Consider the following 13,673-nt stretch of genomic DNA (forward strand, 5'->3'; position numbering starts at 1 on the left):
GCTGAGCGCTCGATGGAGTCGTACGCGATTTTCGTGCGCTGGTTGAAGTTGGGGGCCATGTTAAGCTGGGCAAAGCAGGTCCGTTATATATACGTTTGGTTTGACTCGTTGTGCATCAGAGGACACGTGGACCACTCCGGAATGACATCTTGGCGCTTTGAAATAGAAAAATAGCTCAGGAAGAGTAGTAGTCCAACTCTGGCTATCTGCCAACTCTTGTTACATAATCCAATCATTTGGTATGATACTCGACAGCAAGATATAGGATTACTCAGGTGATTATTCTACGGAAATGGTCTCGATGCAGCACGAGAAGCAGGAGCAGAAGGCATGGACATGGCAAGTGTAGGCGTTCGTGACTTGATGGTACTGGCCCGTCGGATTCCCTTTCGGATTGAACGCAAGGGCCACGAGAATCGATGCAAGATGGAGTATTCGTCTTCGTTGTTGCGGATGAGACTGTTGGGATCCCGTTTCCTATACTGGAATGCAACAATGACCCAGACCGTAATGAGCGTCAGTGGGACAGCGAATGCAACGTAGTGAGCGAGAGTTTCATTAGTGCCTGGGGCGATCTCTTTGACGTTCATCCCGAATACAGCCTGGGGGTGATTCAGCAATGGGTAAGCAAGCTCACAGAAGAGACGCACCGCAGCGAACGATGCAGGCAAGAAAAACATGGTCAGATAGGATATTTGCTTCATTGCTGAGATGAGGAATGAGAAAACGGACAAATTAGCTGGCTATGGTCCGAACCTGCACTGTCTCGTAACGCTGCTTCTGTAAGCTTCTGCATTGTGCGACTGTCTTCTAGTGCAACACTGCTGAATGCCTATGAAAAGCGCATATAGAGTGTGCAAGACCACGGGAAATTGAAGCGTACCAGGTTCATAACGTTTTTCAGCCGATTGTCCTGCATGCTCCGATTTTGCTCAAGCCTTGCGATTTCGTTCAGAAGATTGCTGGATTCCCGTCGCATGAGCTCCCGGACGAGAATTGTAGTCTCCGAAGGTGGGTCAGAAATATTATCTAAAAGCGGATTCGGTGTTTCCGCGACAAAGACCACAGTTTTTCGAAAGTCTTCTAGGACCGATGCGTAATGCAACAGATGAGCCCGCACAACATGTAGTTGTTGTGTCAACGTCATGTCCGTATTGCCCATGACGCGAGACTCCTGGTCGGAAAGTTAGCTGTGGGGGAAGAAGCACTAATGTAACCCACAAGCCAGCATATATGCGTATAAAGCGCTTCCAAGGACTCGTCGAATGCATATAGTGGAAACCATAACAAAGCTAGAAGAACGAATGTCGGGTCTGAATTGATCGTGCCTTCAAATATCTTGTTCCAGTACACAGATTGACCCGCGGCAAGGAGTCGGGTACGAAGCGTGAATGCTGTTGTTGTTCGATGAGTGTGAGGTGGGTGGTAGCTGATGATCGTGCTGTATTGCGGTGATCGGATCATATGGATGGCCAAGATATCAGGAAGAACAATTCGGTTACCTTGCCCGGTAGCTTAGCGCCCAGTGATAACATCCATGAAGGCTTACTTGAACTTAGTCCTAAAGGTGCCTGAGTATCGATGACCTGGTCCGCAGATTGAAGAGTAGGAATAGTCGGAGCAAAATTAGATGTTGGACTTGATGGCAGAGTTGTCGGGTTTTGCATCGACCGAAGGAAAGGCAGTGTCAGCGTGATATGGTCTCCTTCCCCGACAGCCTCTTGGTAACGAGAAGGTATCCAGTTCAGCGAGGAGGAAAAAAAGAAAGGCTCGATGTTATAGGCGGTTCCAAGCATCCTTTAGATATGCGGATAAGTCTTGCTTCATAGACTTGAATAAAGCCGCAAACCCACTGCAAAACTGGTCCACTAAGGTTATCGACGAAGAGAGCACGAAGTCGGACATCCATTGGAACAGCAGCCTTTAGTCGTTGCCAGTATTCGCCTTTGTTTTCGTCTGTGATGCTGACACTATCACCGGCCTTGAACTGGCCATCCAGGTGGACATCAACGCAATGGATTATACAAGGCTCTTTGTAGGGTCGGTTGACGATTTTGCTGATACCGCTTTTCGCCTGCTGCGCAAGAGTCCAATTCGGAAACAAAATTTGAGGGTACTGGCAAAACATGAGCCTAAGAATGACAATGTCAAGCTCAGGAAACACACCTTTTGCCAGTCAGACACTGTTTCCGGCATTGTAGGGCGCCTTGAGCACTCTAATTGCTCGGAGTCGATCTGGTGTTATATGAAGATCTGAGTAAGCGTTCTTGGAAGCGGAAAACACCTCCGAGTCCAAGTCAAGGAAGGGCCAAGGCCCAGATGGCGCGGCATGTCGATGGGACGGCTGTGGAATCCGCGGGGGGCATTTCTCGCGCATTTCGATACAGTTCGATAGGAAACTCCATGGGTTGACTCTGAGAAAATTAAAGATGAGTCTTACTTGAAGCGAACGATAACTTTAAGTACCTTGGGGTATAAATGCAGTAGTGGTGAAAGCAAAGAAAACCAGTCCGGAGGAGATGGAAGGTATATAATACTCAGCTCCACTTCGTTGCATGACAGCCAAACGCTGGAAGAGCAGAGTAAGTAGCCACAGCAAGGCTGTAAAGCGGAAGGAAATCACTCGTTTGGTACACATCGGAGTGTGACCGTGTGATAGGAAGTGTCAATTGAGATTTTCGACCACATCTTTATTTTTGGCACACGGTGACTTTAAGCCATCTACTCCGTCCTTCCTCTGACAGCCTACCTGCGTACCTATCAGGGGTATTAGTAGGCTCTTTTCAACCTCTGCAAGTTGTGTTTTACATATAGTTGCCAATGGCAGCTAGGATGGTCGATGAGGTCAGAATTACCTCTGATCCTGATGCGGGTGGTTCGGGAATCCACGCTTCCTCGGTTTCCCTTCGACTCCACGCTCGCTAGGCCCCCAATTTCTCTCTTTGCAACTGTCTTTTCTTCCAGTAATTTCCGAATGGCCGATCGAGCCAGCCCACAGCGAGGCTATTTCGCGGTCCCAAACTCATCTTCAGCCTTGCTCTCTCCATCGTCGCCAAATACTCCCCACTCTCCATTTCGGTCAACACCAAGCGAATCAGCTCATTCCATAAACCGCCCGTCATCGCTAACCACGTCTCTCTCCGAAAAGGTGCGTGGCTTGCTTGGCTAGACTTGGCTCTTGGCCGTTTACCTTTTTTTAAACTCGCCTATAGTATCATCTTACTGCTGACCCAACCGAATGGGGTGCCGACATAACTCGACCAGAACCTGACGATGCTCTACATGACCCTCGACGCGACGACAAGTCGCATAATGTTTTTACCCAACGTGGGCTGTGGAATGTTGGCTGTATCGCTGTTTTAGCTGTCCTTCTTGTTGCTCTCTTGTGCGTTAACGCCGACTGCATCCACGGAACTAAAATTCACATCATCTAGTCTGGGATACCCTGTAACTTATCACTTCACGCACAACGACTCAGCCACTACGACCTCTGCGCTCGTCAATGCTTCCGGTCAAGTCGCGAGCATAGGCAACTTCGGTCTCATCGACCTCAACACTCCGAAGGCGATTTCCACCAAACCTTTTGAATTGTGCTCAGACTCAAACCCCCACTCCAGGAATTCTACAAGATCGCTTCGTATTATGACCCATCGAAAGAGATGCAGCTCGTTTTCAGCGACGAGTTCGAGGAAGAAGGTCGCACATTTTACCCAGGTATTCACCGGCGAACAGGTACTCGTCTGCTTCGACTAACCCGTTAATCAGGCGATGACCCGTATTGGGAGGCTGTGGATATGCACTACTGGTCCACTGGTGATCTTGAATGGTTTGTCCGCAGTCGTTTCAGTGTGTGTTACGTGGCTCACGACGGTCGTAGGTATGATCCCGCGGCTATTACCACGCGCGGAGGTGCGCTGGAAATCAACCTCACACACTTCGATGACATCAGTCTCAACCATAACCTCGAATATCGTAGCGGAATGATGTCTACTTGGAACAAGTTCTGCTTTACTGGTGGCTTAATGTGAGTAGTAAACGAGCATGTAGCCCAAGAGTTGAGACCGATAGTCTTGCCAACGTTATGCTGCCCGGGACAACAAACGTCTTCGGTGATTCAAGTCTCCGCCAATGGGATAAATTTACAACTGCGGACAGGACTTTGGCCGGCGATCTGGACTATGGGCAATCTAGGTCGAGCAGGATAGTGAGTAGTCTTTGAGCTTCAAGTTTCCATGTGATGCTAACGAGTGTAGTGGAGCGACACTGGAGGGTATGGTGAGTACGCGCGAGTGTCATGATTGTGTTTTGTTTACTGACTAGTTCATCTCTTAGTGGCCCTATAGGTCCGTGAAATTGTTGTCTGTAATACACAGAGACTTATTCATGGTCAGCTACGACGCATGCGATGCCGGCACGATGCCAAATCAAACCCTGAATGGCGGCCCACCGGCGGCGCTCAACACGGGGAAGGATGGTACTGAATTATCATTCCTTCCCGGTCAACGGCTTTCTCGATGTGTCTGCCCTGGCGAGTCTCATCCAGGTCCCGTGCATGAAGATGGGACGTACGTTGGCAGATCAGCTCCGGAAATCGACGTGTTTGAGGCACAAATTGGTGGTCCCGATGGTGCGCATGTAGGGCAAGTTAGGTCAGCATTATCACATTCTCTGCACATTTTTTCTTCTCAATCAAGTTGTTAGTCAATCTGCCCAATGGGCGCCTTTCAACGCAGGATATATTTGGGACAACTCTAGCGCGAATGTTCAGATCCCAGATTTAACCGTGTCGTCTCAAAACACCTACTCAGGGTCCATATATCAGCAGGCGACCTCGGTGTTGACCACCACGAGTACATTTGTTTTCCTCGTTGCTATATATCTTCATCCGAGTTTACAGATCAGAATTGTTATCAACTCAAGAAGCAATGCTACGCTGTTCAAGGCTTCGAGTACATTCCTGGATATGATCAAGCAGTAAGGCACCCTTCAGTATCTCATCATTCAGACTAACTCGCCCGTAGTATGTCACTTGGATATCGGACAATAAGGTCTTTTCTTTTCTTTTTGCTCCTTTAAATAAGTTAGTAAAAACTTTTCTGGCAAGGTTTCTTGGACAATGAGAGCAGCAGCAGCTGGTGCGGACACTGCGGCAGAGATCTCTGCTCGTCCTATCACCCAGGAGCCACTGGTACGATGGTCTGTTTTCTGAAATCGTTCATCGCTCATCAAGACCAAGTACATCCTGGTTAATCTAGGCTTTTCTCATTCGTTCTCGTGGATCGACTTCGACAAGCTCATTTTCCCTGCAACAATGCGCGTCGACTGGATTCGGGTTTACCAACCCCAAGACAAGATCAACATCGGTTGCGATCCTGCAGAAAGACCCACCGCTGCGTATATAAACACGTTCGTTGTTGACTACATATTCTGTCGCTGCCTTGCCAGTGCTGAAGCCTTTCCAGGTACCTGGAGGCGTACACGAACCCCAATCTAACCACGTGGCATGACGATTATAAACAGCCGGTCCCTAAGAGCAAGCTGAATGGCGGATGCTGATAGACATACCTATAACCTAGAACTCTGTATTTGTCCTGAATTGTTGTCTTGTCATCATCATTTGTTTGGAAAGGCAACAGTTGATCATGATGTCGGTTGGCACTCTCTCCTCCTCTACTACTATGCCTTACCCATTCGCACTCACCGGTGAGTGTCTGTCTGCTGGTGCTAGTGTTAGATAGACTTAACTCGTGAAGATCGTCCTTCGGGCGACTGGAAAGACCAATTCGACAACCGAGCAATGTACGCTCCCTGGTTGCTTATATGTAGCCTTTTCAACTTGGCAACCTCAGCGAGATGTCCGTTTCGCACAACATGTTCATTCGTGGAATCAATGCCATCTACGCGCAAGCAGAACGGGTAACCAAAGCTCAAGTTAAGTCTTTTGCGTTCTTCTGTATTTCCTTTGTGCGTATGCGACGGTGCCAGTGCCAGTGTCGATTGGTTGAATATCGTTCAAAGATTGAAATGGTCCACCACCACCACCATATTGAGGAAACTTTGTTGTTCCCCTTCTTCGAGACCAAGTTTGGAGAGGGCTCGTTGCAGCAGAATGTCCAGCAACACACTACGTTCATGGGCGGTTTGCAAGATCTGCAAACATATTTTAAGGCCGTCCATGATGGATCGGAGGCATATAATGGCGTGACTGTCATCGAGAAGCTGAATAGCTTCAGTGACGAACTCGTCCGTCACTTGGTGGATGTGGGTTGTTGTTTTCTTTTACTTATTCCACTCGCCCCTAACCGCCGACGCAGGAAATCCCAACCCTCGAGTCCTCCAAGATGCGGGCAGCCTTCACTGAGAAGGAACTAACTGATCTCGATGCCGCTCTTGGTAAACGTATTCTGGCAGAGGTATCCCTCGTCACGTCGCTGCCTGTCGCACTTGTTTGTCACGAAAAGTCCTCCGCGCCTTAGTAAGGCCCCTTGGCTTGCTAACTATTCATGTACTGAAATTTCATGTCAGCTTTCCCCCATTGCCAACCCCCATCCTGTGGGTGGCCAAATATGGCTTGTATCGACTGCACAGTGACGCTTGGGCCTTCGGTCCCTGTGATGTTCATGGCATACTTAAACCTGGTTTTGGTAACGACGCGTAGTATATCTAAATGGACGGTTCATGAGTGTCGCGTCGTGACTTACGATGCATGTGACCGCGACTAGTTCATGTGGCTGGTATATATATATGTATATATTGCAAGTACTGGTTCTTTCTTCGCAGTATTGGGGACAAGGTATTGGGGACAAGTATCACTTAGCAAATTTTGTAGATTATAGTCCAATTATACCACAAAAACCAAGAGAGTCTCAATTTACATAACCACACACCGTTGATCTGGGTCTAAACCCAGCTCATGCAGCTGCTCCTGGGTCGCCTCCTGCTCGTTCTGCTTCAACTTCAGACTGGCTTCTTCTGGAAACCAGTCGCGCATAAAGTTGAGCAGTGCCCAATCGACATTGGCTATAATTGAGATCAGCAACCGGCCGATGAACAGGGGTCACACTCACATTTGTCTGCTAGCAAGACACACGGCGAGCGACACATCGGACATTGAGAATTACCCCGTTTTTGCATCTTCACCAAGCATCGCACACAGAAAAGGTGGCCACACCTCAGTCGAATGGGCTTGAATGCGATGCCTGTACATATTAAGCATGCGTAGTCCTCTAGCGATGGTATGACGGGAAGAAGAGTCGTTCCTAGCTCCTGAACGAGGATCTGTGGCAAAGAGGTGCGGCTGGTTGGCAACAATACGAGCGCGTTGTTGTTCTGGGAATCGGTCGCTGGTAAAGCCGTCCGTTTCGCATGTTTTTTGAGAATTTTGCGAGTCGCTTCGGCATTAGCCAATTCAAACTGTCATCAGTGACGAGTTTAGTATAAAATAACAGACGAGGATAGCTTCCCCATACCTTCTTGACATTCAAGATGAACAAGTTGAGTTGCAAGAATGACTCAAGTGCTGGCCGGCTTTGTGGAAGCCTCAGCGTCCGTCCGTCGCCGAGCGCTCGAGCGGTTACTCGTTCAATAAATTGCTTCAAGCGGTGCTCGGCGTCTTCTGTCGTTCGTTCCCCGCGGTGTTGCTCCGACACACTCTCGAATATTTCTGCCTCAATATATAGCTGGAATATCTCGCGCCACGAGTACAGGTCGCTCTGTTCTGTGTCAGACTCAACTTTTTTAAGAAACGGTCAACGCACTTTGCGACTACTGGCATCGACTCTAACACCTCCTGCATCCGCATTGAGCGCTGAATGGACCTTGAAGCTCGACACAGCTGAGGCAGGACGGGCCGAATTCGACACGGTCTTCGTCAACTCGGAAAGCGTTGCAATGAACTGGGTTCTGATCGTGAGGAGATTGTCGGAGAGGGCTTGGAGCGTTGTGGTGAGTAGTTCAAAGAAAGCCGAGTCTGACGGCAAAGGTATGACGAGTCCACCCTGCGCAGTGTCTCCGTCGAGCCTCTGAGTCTGCCGCTGCGATGCCCACAGTAGTGCAATTTGTGATGCCGTCTGTTCAGCCTCTGGGTCGACAACGTCGGATGCCTCGATAGCTGGTGGGCCGGCAAGAAGCCGAAGACGAGGTTCGATGTGGCCAGAGTGAGTGTCGAGTTCATACGAAACAATAGCCCTCTCCTCGGCTGCGCCAGACTTCAACAGATCATGGAGTACAGACGGAGCAAGTCCCAAAGATGCTAATTCAACAACGACTTGGTTGATTTGTTTCTTGAGCTATATATCGTTCACATACAGCGCACGTGGAGGTAGAATACTGGTACCTGTCTATATTGGATAGCATTTTGACTGAGTTCGGGAGGGAGCTCTTGCAGTAATTGCGCGTAAGTTTTCGAGAAATGCATAAGAGAAATACATTGCGTGACCGTGACATTTGTGACCCAGATCTTTGGTCTTGGCGGTCATGATCCTTGGGTTCAAGTTCGGCCTGCTCTTCCTCATTCTTTTTCTTTGGCGGGTGGCTACTAGGCTGCGCCGTTCACCCACGTCTAATGTTTCCCGTTTGAAAGCGCACCCACTTCCAACTAAAGAGGAATTGGAGGCGGTTTCCTATTCAGATATCGACTTGCTTGCAACAATTCCGCCCGCAACTCACTCAAGATATGTAGTCATCGGTGGCTCCGGTTTTTTGGGAACGTAAACTGCCCTCTCATTATATATCGCTACGTCACGCTGAAAGTTGTCTTAAGCTACATTGTCCGTTTGCTCATCATGCGTGGCGAGACCAACATCCAAATTCTTGATGTCAATCCACCTCCAGTCGCTATAGGCAACGACCCGTCCGTCTCCTTCATCAAGACCGACATCACCTCCCTTGATTCTCTCCGCCAAGCTATGCCTGCTGAGCACAATTCCCCCACCGTTATCTTCCATGTCGCCGCCACGATAAGATTCTGGGAACGTGCCGAATATTGTTTTAGTGCCTCCCACCATATCAATGTACTCGGTACAAAGAATGTGCTCCAGCTTGCTCAAGAGCTCTCGAATTCAATGATGATTTATACCTCATCCATTGACACAGTCCTGCCAATGCCCAAGTTCCTGCGAGCGGACTGGGATGTTTTCCCTGCTATAATCGACGATGACACTCCCGTGCCAACCCACATTCATGAAGGTTGCTATGCACGCTCAAAGCGTATGGCCGAGCAGTTAGTCGTCGAGGCTTCCATAAATCAGGGACTGAAGACTGGGATTTTGCGGCCAGGAGGGTAAGTGTTTCCTTGGCCACGACTCTAAATAATCGATTTTGCACAGAACCATTCTTGGGCCAAATGATCGTCTTGTGAGCAGCACACTCACCATGTCACAGGTAGCCGTTGAACCCTGTTACGCCTTTCAGTGCTCGTCCTCTGACCAACTTTCGAGGTTCCGATATGGGATGAACCTTGGACCGGAATCCACATATGTGCCTGGGATGCAGCCGCAGCTCATTTGTTGCTCGAAGATGCTTTGAATTGCATTCCAGAGCAGGTTTCTGGCCAAGGCTTCGCAATCACCGGCCGAGGCCCACCGTGGAGTATGGAAAACATCAGAAAAGTTATTCAGGTTTGTTCCTGACCTTGTACACGGCAATGAGTGAGCTTCTTCTAGCACTATGCGACCCGTGACCTAACCTTTATTACAATTCCGCCACTATGGATTTATCTCATGGCTCATATCATGGAATCTTTTCTCTTTCTGCGCTATTTTATACTGCTACCTCTGGCTTCAATGATGGGTCAGAAGCCTAGCTTGACACCACGATGGCTTGGTGCAGCAGTCTTTCTGCAACCTTCCACTCTCGATGTACAGCTGATAGATGTAGCTATCGATGACTCCCGTGCCAGGAAGCTTCTCCGGTATGTGCTGCGCTTGACACTGTTTGCATTTAACTGATTCCAATTACTTACTCTCAGGTATAGACCTCAGTGGGACATCTTACAAGCCATACGTTACTCTGTGGATGAAATCCAATCTGGAACAGTCGCTGCGGAGCATGGTCTTCGAGTGTACTAATCTTAGAGCCTAGAATAGCTACATTCGTTCCGTGTTGTTGGGTTTTCAGTAACGGTGGCTTCTTATCACTGACATAATAGTGGAGTGAATGTAGTGGTGTTAGTGTGGCAAATCTTGAAGGATATAACACTACTTGAAGTCATTTCCAGTCATCATCTTGCTCATGTTTGTGATTATTGTTTGGCTACTTGTCTTGGTTTCTTGTTGTCCAGCTCGCTTGTATCACAATGTGACACAGCTTCCTAAAGCTCATTATGACTTCATCATCATTGGTGGTACTGAAAGCTTCCTTACAGATTTTCCAGATATTAATATTTTTCTAGGAGGAACTGCAGGAAATGTGGTTGCAAATCGTCTAAGTGAGAATCCTGCCTTTTCTGTGCTGGTATTGGAAGCTGGTGGATCGTAAGCAAGATAATATTCAACCTTAGATAAACAGATAATATTGTCTAATATAGGAATATTGGCCTGCTTGCATCAGAGGTCCCTGGATTGGATGGATTGCTCTTTGTACCCCCCAGCAAAAACACCTGGTAGATTTAATTTCAAAAGATCTTGCAGGAATTAATATCTTAAAGGAACTATGTAACAACACCTCAAGCAGCAGCAGGCAATAGGATTCAGACATATCCACGGGGTCGAGTCCTTGGTGGGACAAGTTCAATCAGTTTGTTCTTTTTCCAATCACAAATTTAGGGCTTACATCCTTTCAATTAGATGGAATGTGGTATACTAGAGGTAGCTTTCAACTCATCCTTTAGCTATTGATTCAATTCACTATACACTCAAGGATCCAAGGATGATTTTGATCGATATGCTTCTGTCACTGGAGACCAGGGTTGGAGTTGGAAAGCAATTCAAAAATATTTCCATAAGGTTTGAACAATTAGCTTAAATCACATTTCTTTTGATATTTAAAAAGAATGAAAAATTTTCACCTCCTGCTGATCACCATAATACAACTGGCCAATATGATCCTGCAGTTCATTCAACTACTGGCATCAATGCTGTCAGCCTCCCTGGTTTTCAGTGGCCTTCATTCCAAAAGGTCATTGAAACTACACATGAAATGCCTCAGGAGTTCCCATTTGTCTTGGACTATAATGCAGGAACACCAATTGGTATTGGTATGTTACTGGCATCTTAGGCTATCAAACAAGTTTTATTAACTACACAATATAGGCTGGGCACAAAATACAATTGCAAATGGTGCTCGAAGCAGCTCTGCTACATCCTACTTGGCTTCTCAGTTTATTGATCGACCCAATCTTCATGTTCTTGTAAATGCACAGACTACAAGAATTCTGAGTGCAAATAGGTCACATCATTTTAATCAAGTTGAATTCTCTCAGGATTTCCAAAGTAAGACAAAGTCTAGATTTTCTTTGTTTCTTCTCTAATTAACTTTCAACTTGGTAGAGTTGCAAATTGTTACAGCATTAAAAGAAATTATCTTGTCTGCTGGGGCTATTGGCACACCACATATTCTGCTCAACTCAGGAATAGGAAATCAAACAATGCTTTCTAGCCTTGGTGTCAATCCAGTAATTGATTTACCAGATGTTGGTCAGAACTTCACAGATCAACCCTTGATATCAAATAGCTGGCTTGTCAATAGCACACAGACATATGAGAGTTTCTCAAACAATGCAACTCAAATGGCTGAAGACCTGGCACAATGGAATAAGACAAGAACCGGTCCACTAGTTTCAACAATTGTTGGTGGTCATATGGCATGGCTCCGATTGGAGAACAGTTCTACTATCCTGAAGCGGTTTCAAGATCCTGCTGCAGGAATAAATACCCCTCATTTGGAATTACAAATTGCAGTATTTATCCCTCTGTTACTACTAACGCAATCTACTTACAACTGCATTATAGAGTGGCATTGGCTTGGAGACTGTAATCCCTGAAGATGGAGGCAATTTTATTAGCATACAAACATCTGTTGTGTCTTCAGCAAGTCGTGAGTAATGTCAAAAATATTTAACATAGGAAACTAGAATATTATAGGTGGGACAATCACCCTCAACACATCAAATCCTAACCCTTTCAATGCTCCGCTCATTGATCCTGCAGTCTTTACACACAGATTTGATGTTGAAGCCATGCGTGTTGCCATTCAAAAGGCAGTCAAATTCCTCTCTGCCAATACTTGGAAGGGCTTTATCATCCGACCAATTGACAGCCTGGCACAAGCATTGACCTCAGATGCTGCCTTGAATAACTATATGCAACAAAATGTTATATTTGCTCTTCATGCTGTAGGAAGTGCAGCTATGTCCCCATCTGGTGCATCATGGGGAGTGGTGGACCCCGATCTCCTTTTGAAACATGCAATAGGTGTGCGGATTATTGATGCTTCTATTATGGCAAGTAGTCTCTTGTGCAACTCTTGTGTACAGTTTAAGGGTTCTGATGACTTGTAGCCTTTTATTCCAAGCTGCCACACTCAAGCACCAACCTATGCAATTGCAGAGCGGGGAGCAGACATGATAAAACAGAAATGGATGTAGTTACTTCTAATTCAATCAACACGTGATCGCGTTCCGTTCGAGGGCACGTGGATGTCACACCTCTTCCGCTCTCAGCACAACGACAACAGCGACGACGGATAATTACCAGACTGAATGGCGCCTCTACCAGCAACGCTGAAGCGTATTCACCGTGAAATAGCCGATGTACACAAGGAGGATCTTGGGGCAATAACGCTGACACCTTCCGACGATCTGTTTGCGTGGCATGGGTCGCTGCCTGGACCAGAAGGCAGTGTATACGAGGGCGGAACCTTCAACTTCGCGGTTGAGTTGCCAAAAGACTATCCATTCTCCGCCCCGAAGGTTGTTCTTAAAACACGGTGTGTCCTCCGAAGCCTTCTCTCTCACTCATAGCTTAGTCGGTATCACAGGATCTACCACATGAATGTAAGTGAGGTTGCGACGACTTAAAGGAAGGATATACTTAGTTGCGAGAAGATAAGCGACCAAGGCAACATCTGTCTGGACATCTTAAAACATAACTGGTCGCCCGCCCTTTCGCTTTTCAAAGTCATTCTATCCCTGTCCTCTCTGTTGACGGACCCAAATCCCAGTGCGTCTACGCAACTACTCTAGGACTTAGCCAACTCATTTGCACCTTTAGAGGATCCGCTAGGTATGGCCTATTCGTTTTTGACCGACTTCCCATTGAATGCCCCAGTGCCCGCCATTGCCACCCAATTTCAACGCAATCGGAAACTACACGACTCAACCGCGCGCCAATGGACTGATCTTTATGCACGACCTAAAGTGTCCGCTCCTTCTCCAGTCGTGGCCCCACCACGTGCATCGGCGCCGATAAGACAAAGCAGGATCACCCCGACGAACGCGGCTGCCAGCTCATCTCAGACAAGTCCTATAATCATTGACGATTCGGATGAGGAAACAAGTCGTTCCGCTGGGAAGAAGCGCAAACGAGACAAGGGTAGTACACTCGACGTTGAGGAGGAGCAGCGCACTGGGATTAGGAGTAAGAAGCGCCCTGAACGCAGTGGTTCGAGACGACCCACCGAAGTCATCGACATTGATTAGGTGTCTGGTGACTCTTCTATCTGTCTCCTTGATTGCA

General features: G+C 47.4%; 6 protein-coding genes across 6 annotated transcripts; 4 read left to right on the forward strand and 2 right to left on the reverse strand.

Moving 5' to 3' along the window:
* Positions 1-284: 284 nt before the first annotated feature.
* MIND_00600000 (uncharacterized protein) lies at positions 285-2,557 on the reverse strand (the record flags this gene model as incomplete). Its single annotated transcript, XM_037362757.1, has 3 exons — positions 285-2,235; positions 2,285-2,414; positions 2,467-2,557. 3 exons carry the CDS (start codon positions 2,555-2,557, stop codon positions 2,217-2,219), a joined length of 240 nt encoding a protein of 79 aa, XP_037220678.1. The 3' UTR covers positions 285-2,216.
* A 167-nt stretch (positions 2,558-2,724) lies between these two features.
* MIND_00600100 (GH16 domain-containing protein) lies at positions 2,725-6,658 on the forward strand (the record flags this gene model as incomplete). Its single annotated transcript, XM_037362758.1, has 23 exons — positions 2,725-3,148; positions 3,213-3,385; positions 3,435-3,564; positions 3,618-3,714; positions 3,766-3,826; positions 3,878-4,024; positions 4,069-4,109; positions 4,156-4,204; positions 4,254-4,275; positions 4,333-4,343; positions 4,392-4,649; positions 4,702-4,850; positions 4,898-4,974; positions 5,022-5,048; positions 5,105-5,188; positions 5,237-5,406; positions 5,463-5,523; positions 5,577-5,703; positions 5,754-5,799; positions 5,850-5,964; positions 6,019-6,261; positions 6,315-6,475; positions 6,526-6,658. The coding sequence occupies exons 1-23, from the start codon at positions 2,840-2,842 to the stop codon at positions 6,656-6,658; spliced, it is 2,691 nt and encodes an 896-aa protein (XP_037220679.1). The 5' UTR covers positions 2,725-2,839.
* A 213-nt stretch (positions 6,659-6,871) lies between these two features.
* On the reverse strand, positions 6,872-8,416 carry MIND_00600200 (uncharacterized protein; the record flags this gene model as incomplete). The annotated part of the gene is made up of 5 exons (XM_037362759.1): positions 6,872-7,020; positions 7,068-7,413; positions 7,470-7,712; positions 7,758-8,288; positions 8,336-8,416. The coding sequence occupies 5 exons, from the start codon at positions 8,414-8,416 to the stop codon at positions 6,872-6,874; spliced, it is 1,350 nt and encodes a 449-aa protein (XP_037220680.1).
* Positions 8,417-8,460: 44 nt separating this feature from the next.
* Positions 8,461-10,067, forward strand: MIND_00600300 (3Beta-HSD domain-containing protein; the record flags this gene model as incomplete). Its single annotated transcript, XM_037362760.1, has 6 exons — positions 8,461-8,708; positions 8,762-9,280; positions 9,327-9,381; positions 9,438-9,617; positions 9,663-9,910; positions 9,968-10,067. The coding sequence occupies exons 1-6, from the start codon at positions 8,476-8,478 to the stop codon at positions 10,065-10,067; spliced, it is 1,335 nt and encodes a 444-aa protein (XP_037220681.1). The 5' UTR covers positions 8,461-8,475.
* Positions 10,068-10,230: 163 nt separating this feature from the next.
* Positions 10,231-12,583, forward strand: MIND_00600400 (Pyranose dehydrogenase; the record flags this gene model as incomplete). The annotated part of the gene is made up of 12 exons (XM_037362761.1): positions 10,231-10,342; positions 10,391-10,472; positions 10,526-10,600; positions 10,646-10,734; positions 10,785-10,805; positions 10,858-10,943; positions 10,990-11,194; positions 11,250-11,429; positions 11,487-11,896; positions 11,949-12,033; positions 12,081-12,439; positions 12,497-12,583. The coding sequence occupies 12 exons, from the start codon at positions 10,231-10,233 to the stop codon at positions 12,581-12,583; spliced, it is 1,791 nt and encodes a 596-aa protein (XP_037220682.1).
* A 114-nt stretch (positions 12,584-12,697) lies between these two features.
* Positions 12,698-13,636, forward strand: MIND_00600500 (UBIQUITIN-CONJUGAT-2 domain-containing protein; the record flags this gene model as incomplete). The annotated part of the gene is made up of 4 exons (XM_037362762.1): positions 12,698-12,924; positions 12,976-12,991; positions 13,043-13,157; positions 13,209-13,636. The coding sequence occupies 4 exons, from the start codon at positions 12,698-12,700 to the stop codon at positions 13,634-13,636; spliced, it is 786 nt and encodes a 261-aa protein (XP_037220683.1).
* Between the last annotated feature and the right edge of the window lie 37 nt (positions 13,637-13,673).

Source organism: Mycena indigotica (assembly GCF_014461135.1).
Source record: "Mycena indigotica strain 171206Taipei chromosome Unknown Mind.scaff0005, whole genome shotgun sequence".
NCBI classification, from domain to species: domain Eukaryota; kingdom Fungi; phylum Basidiomycota; class Agaricomycetes; order Agaricales; family Mycenaceae; genus Mycena; species Mycena indigotica.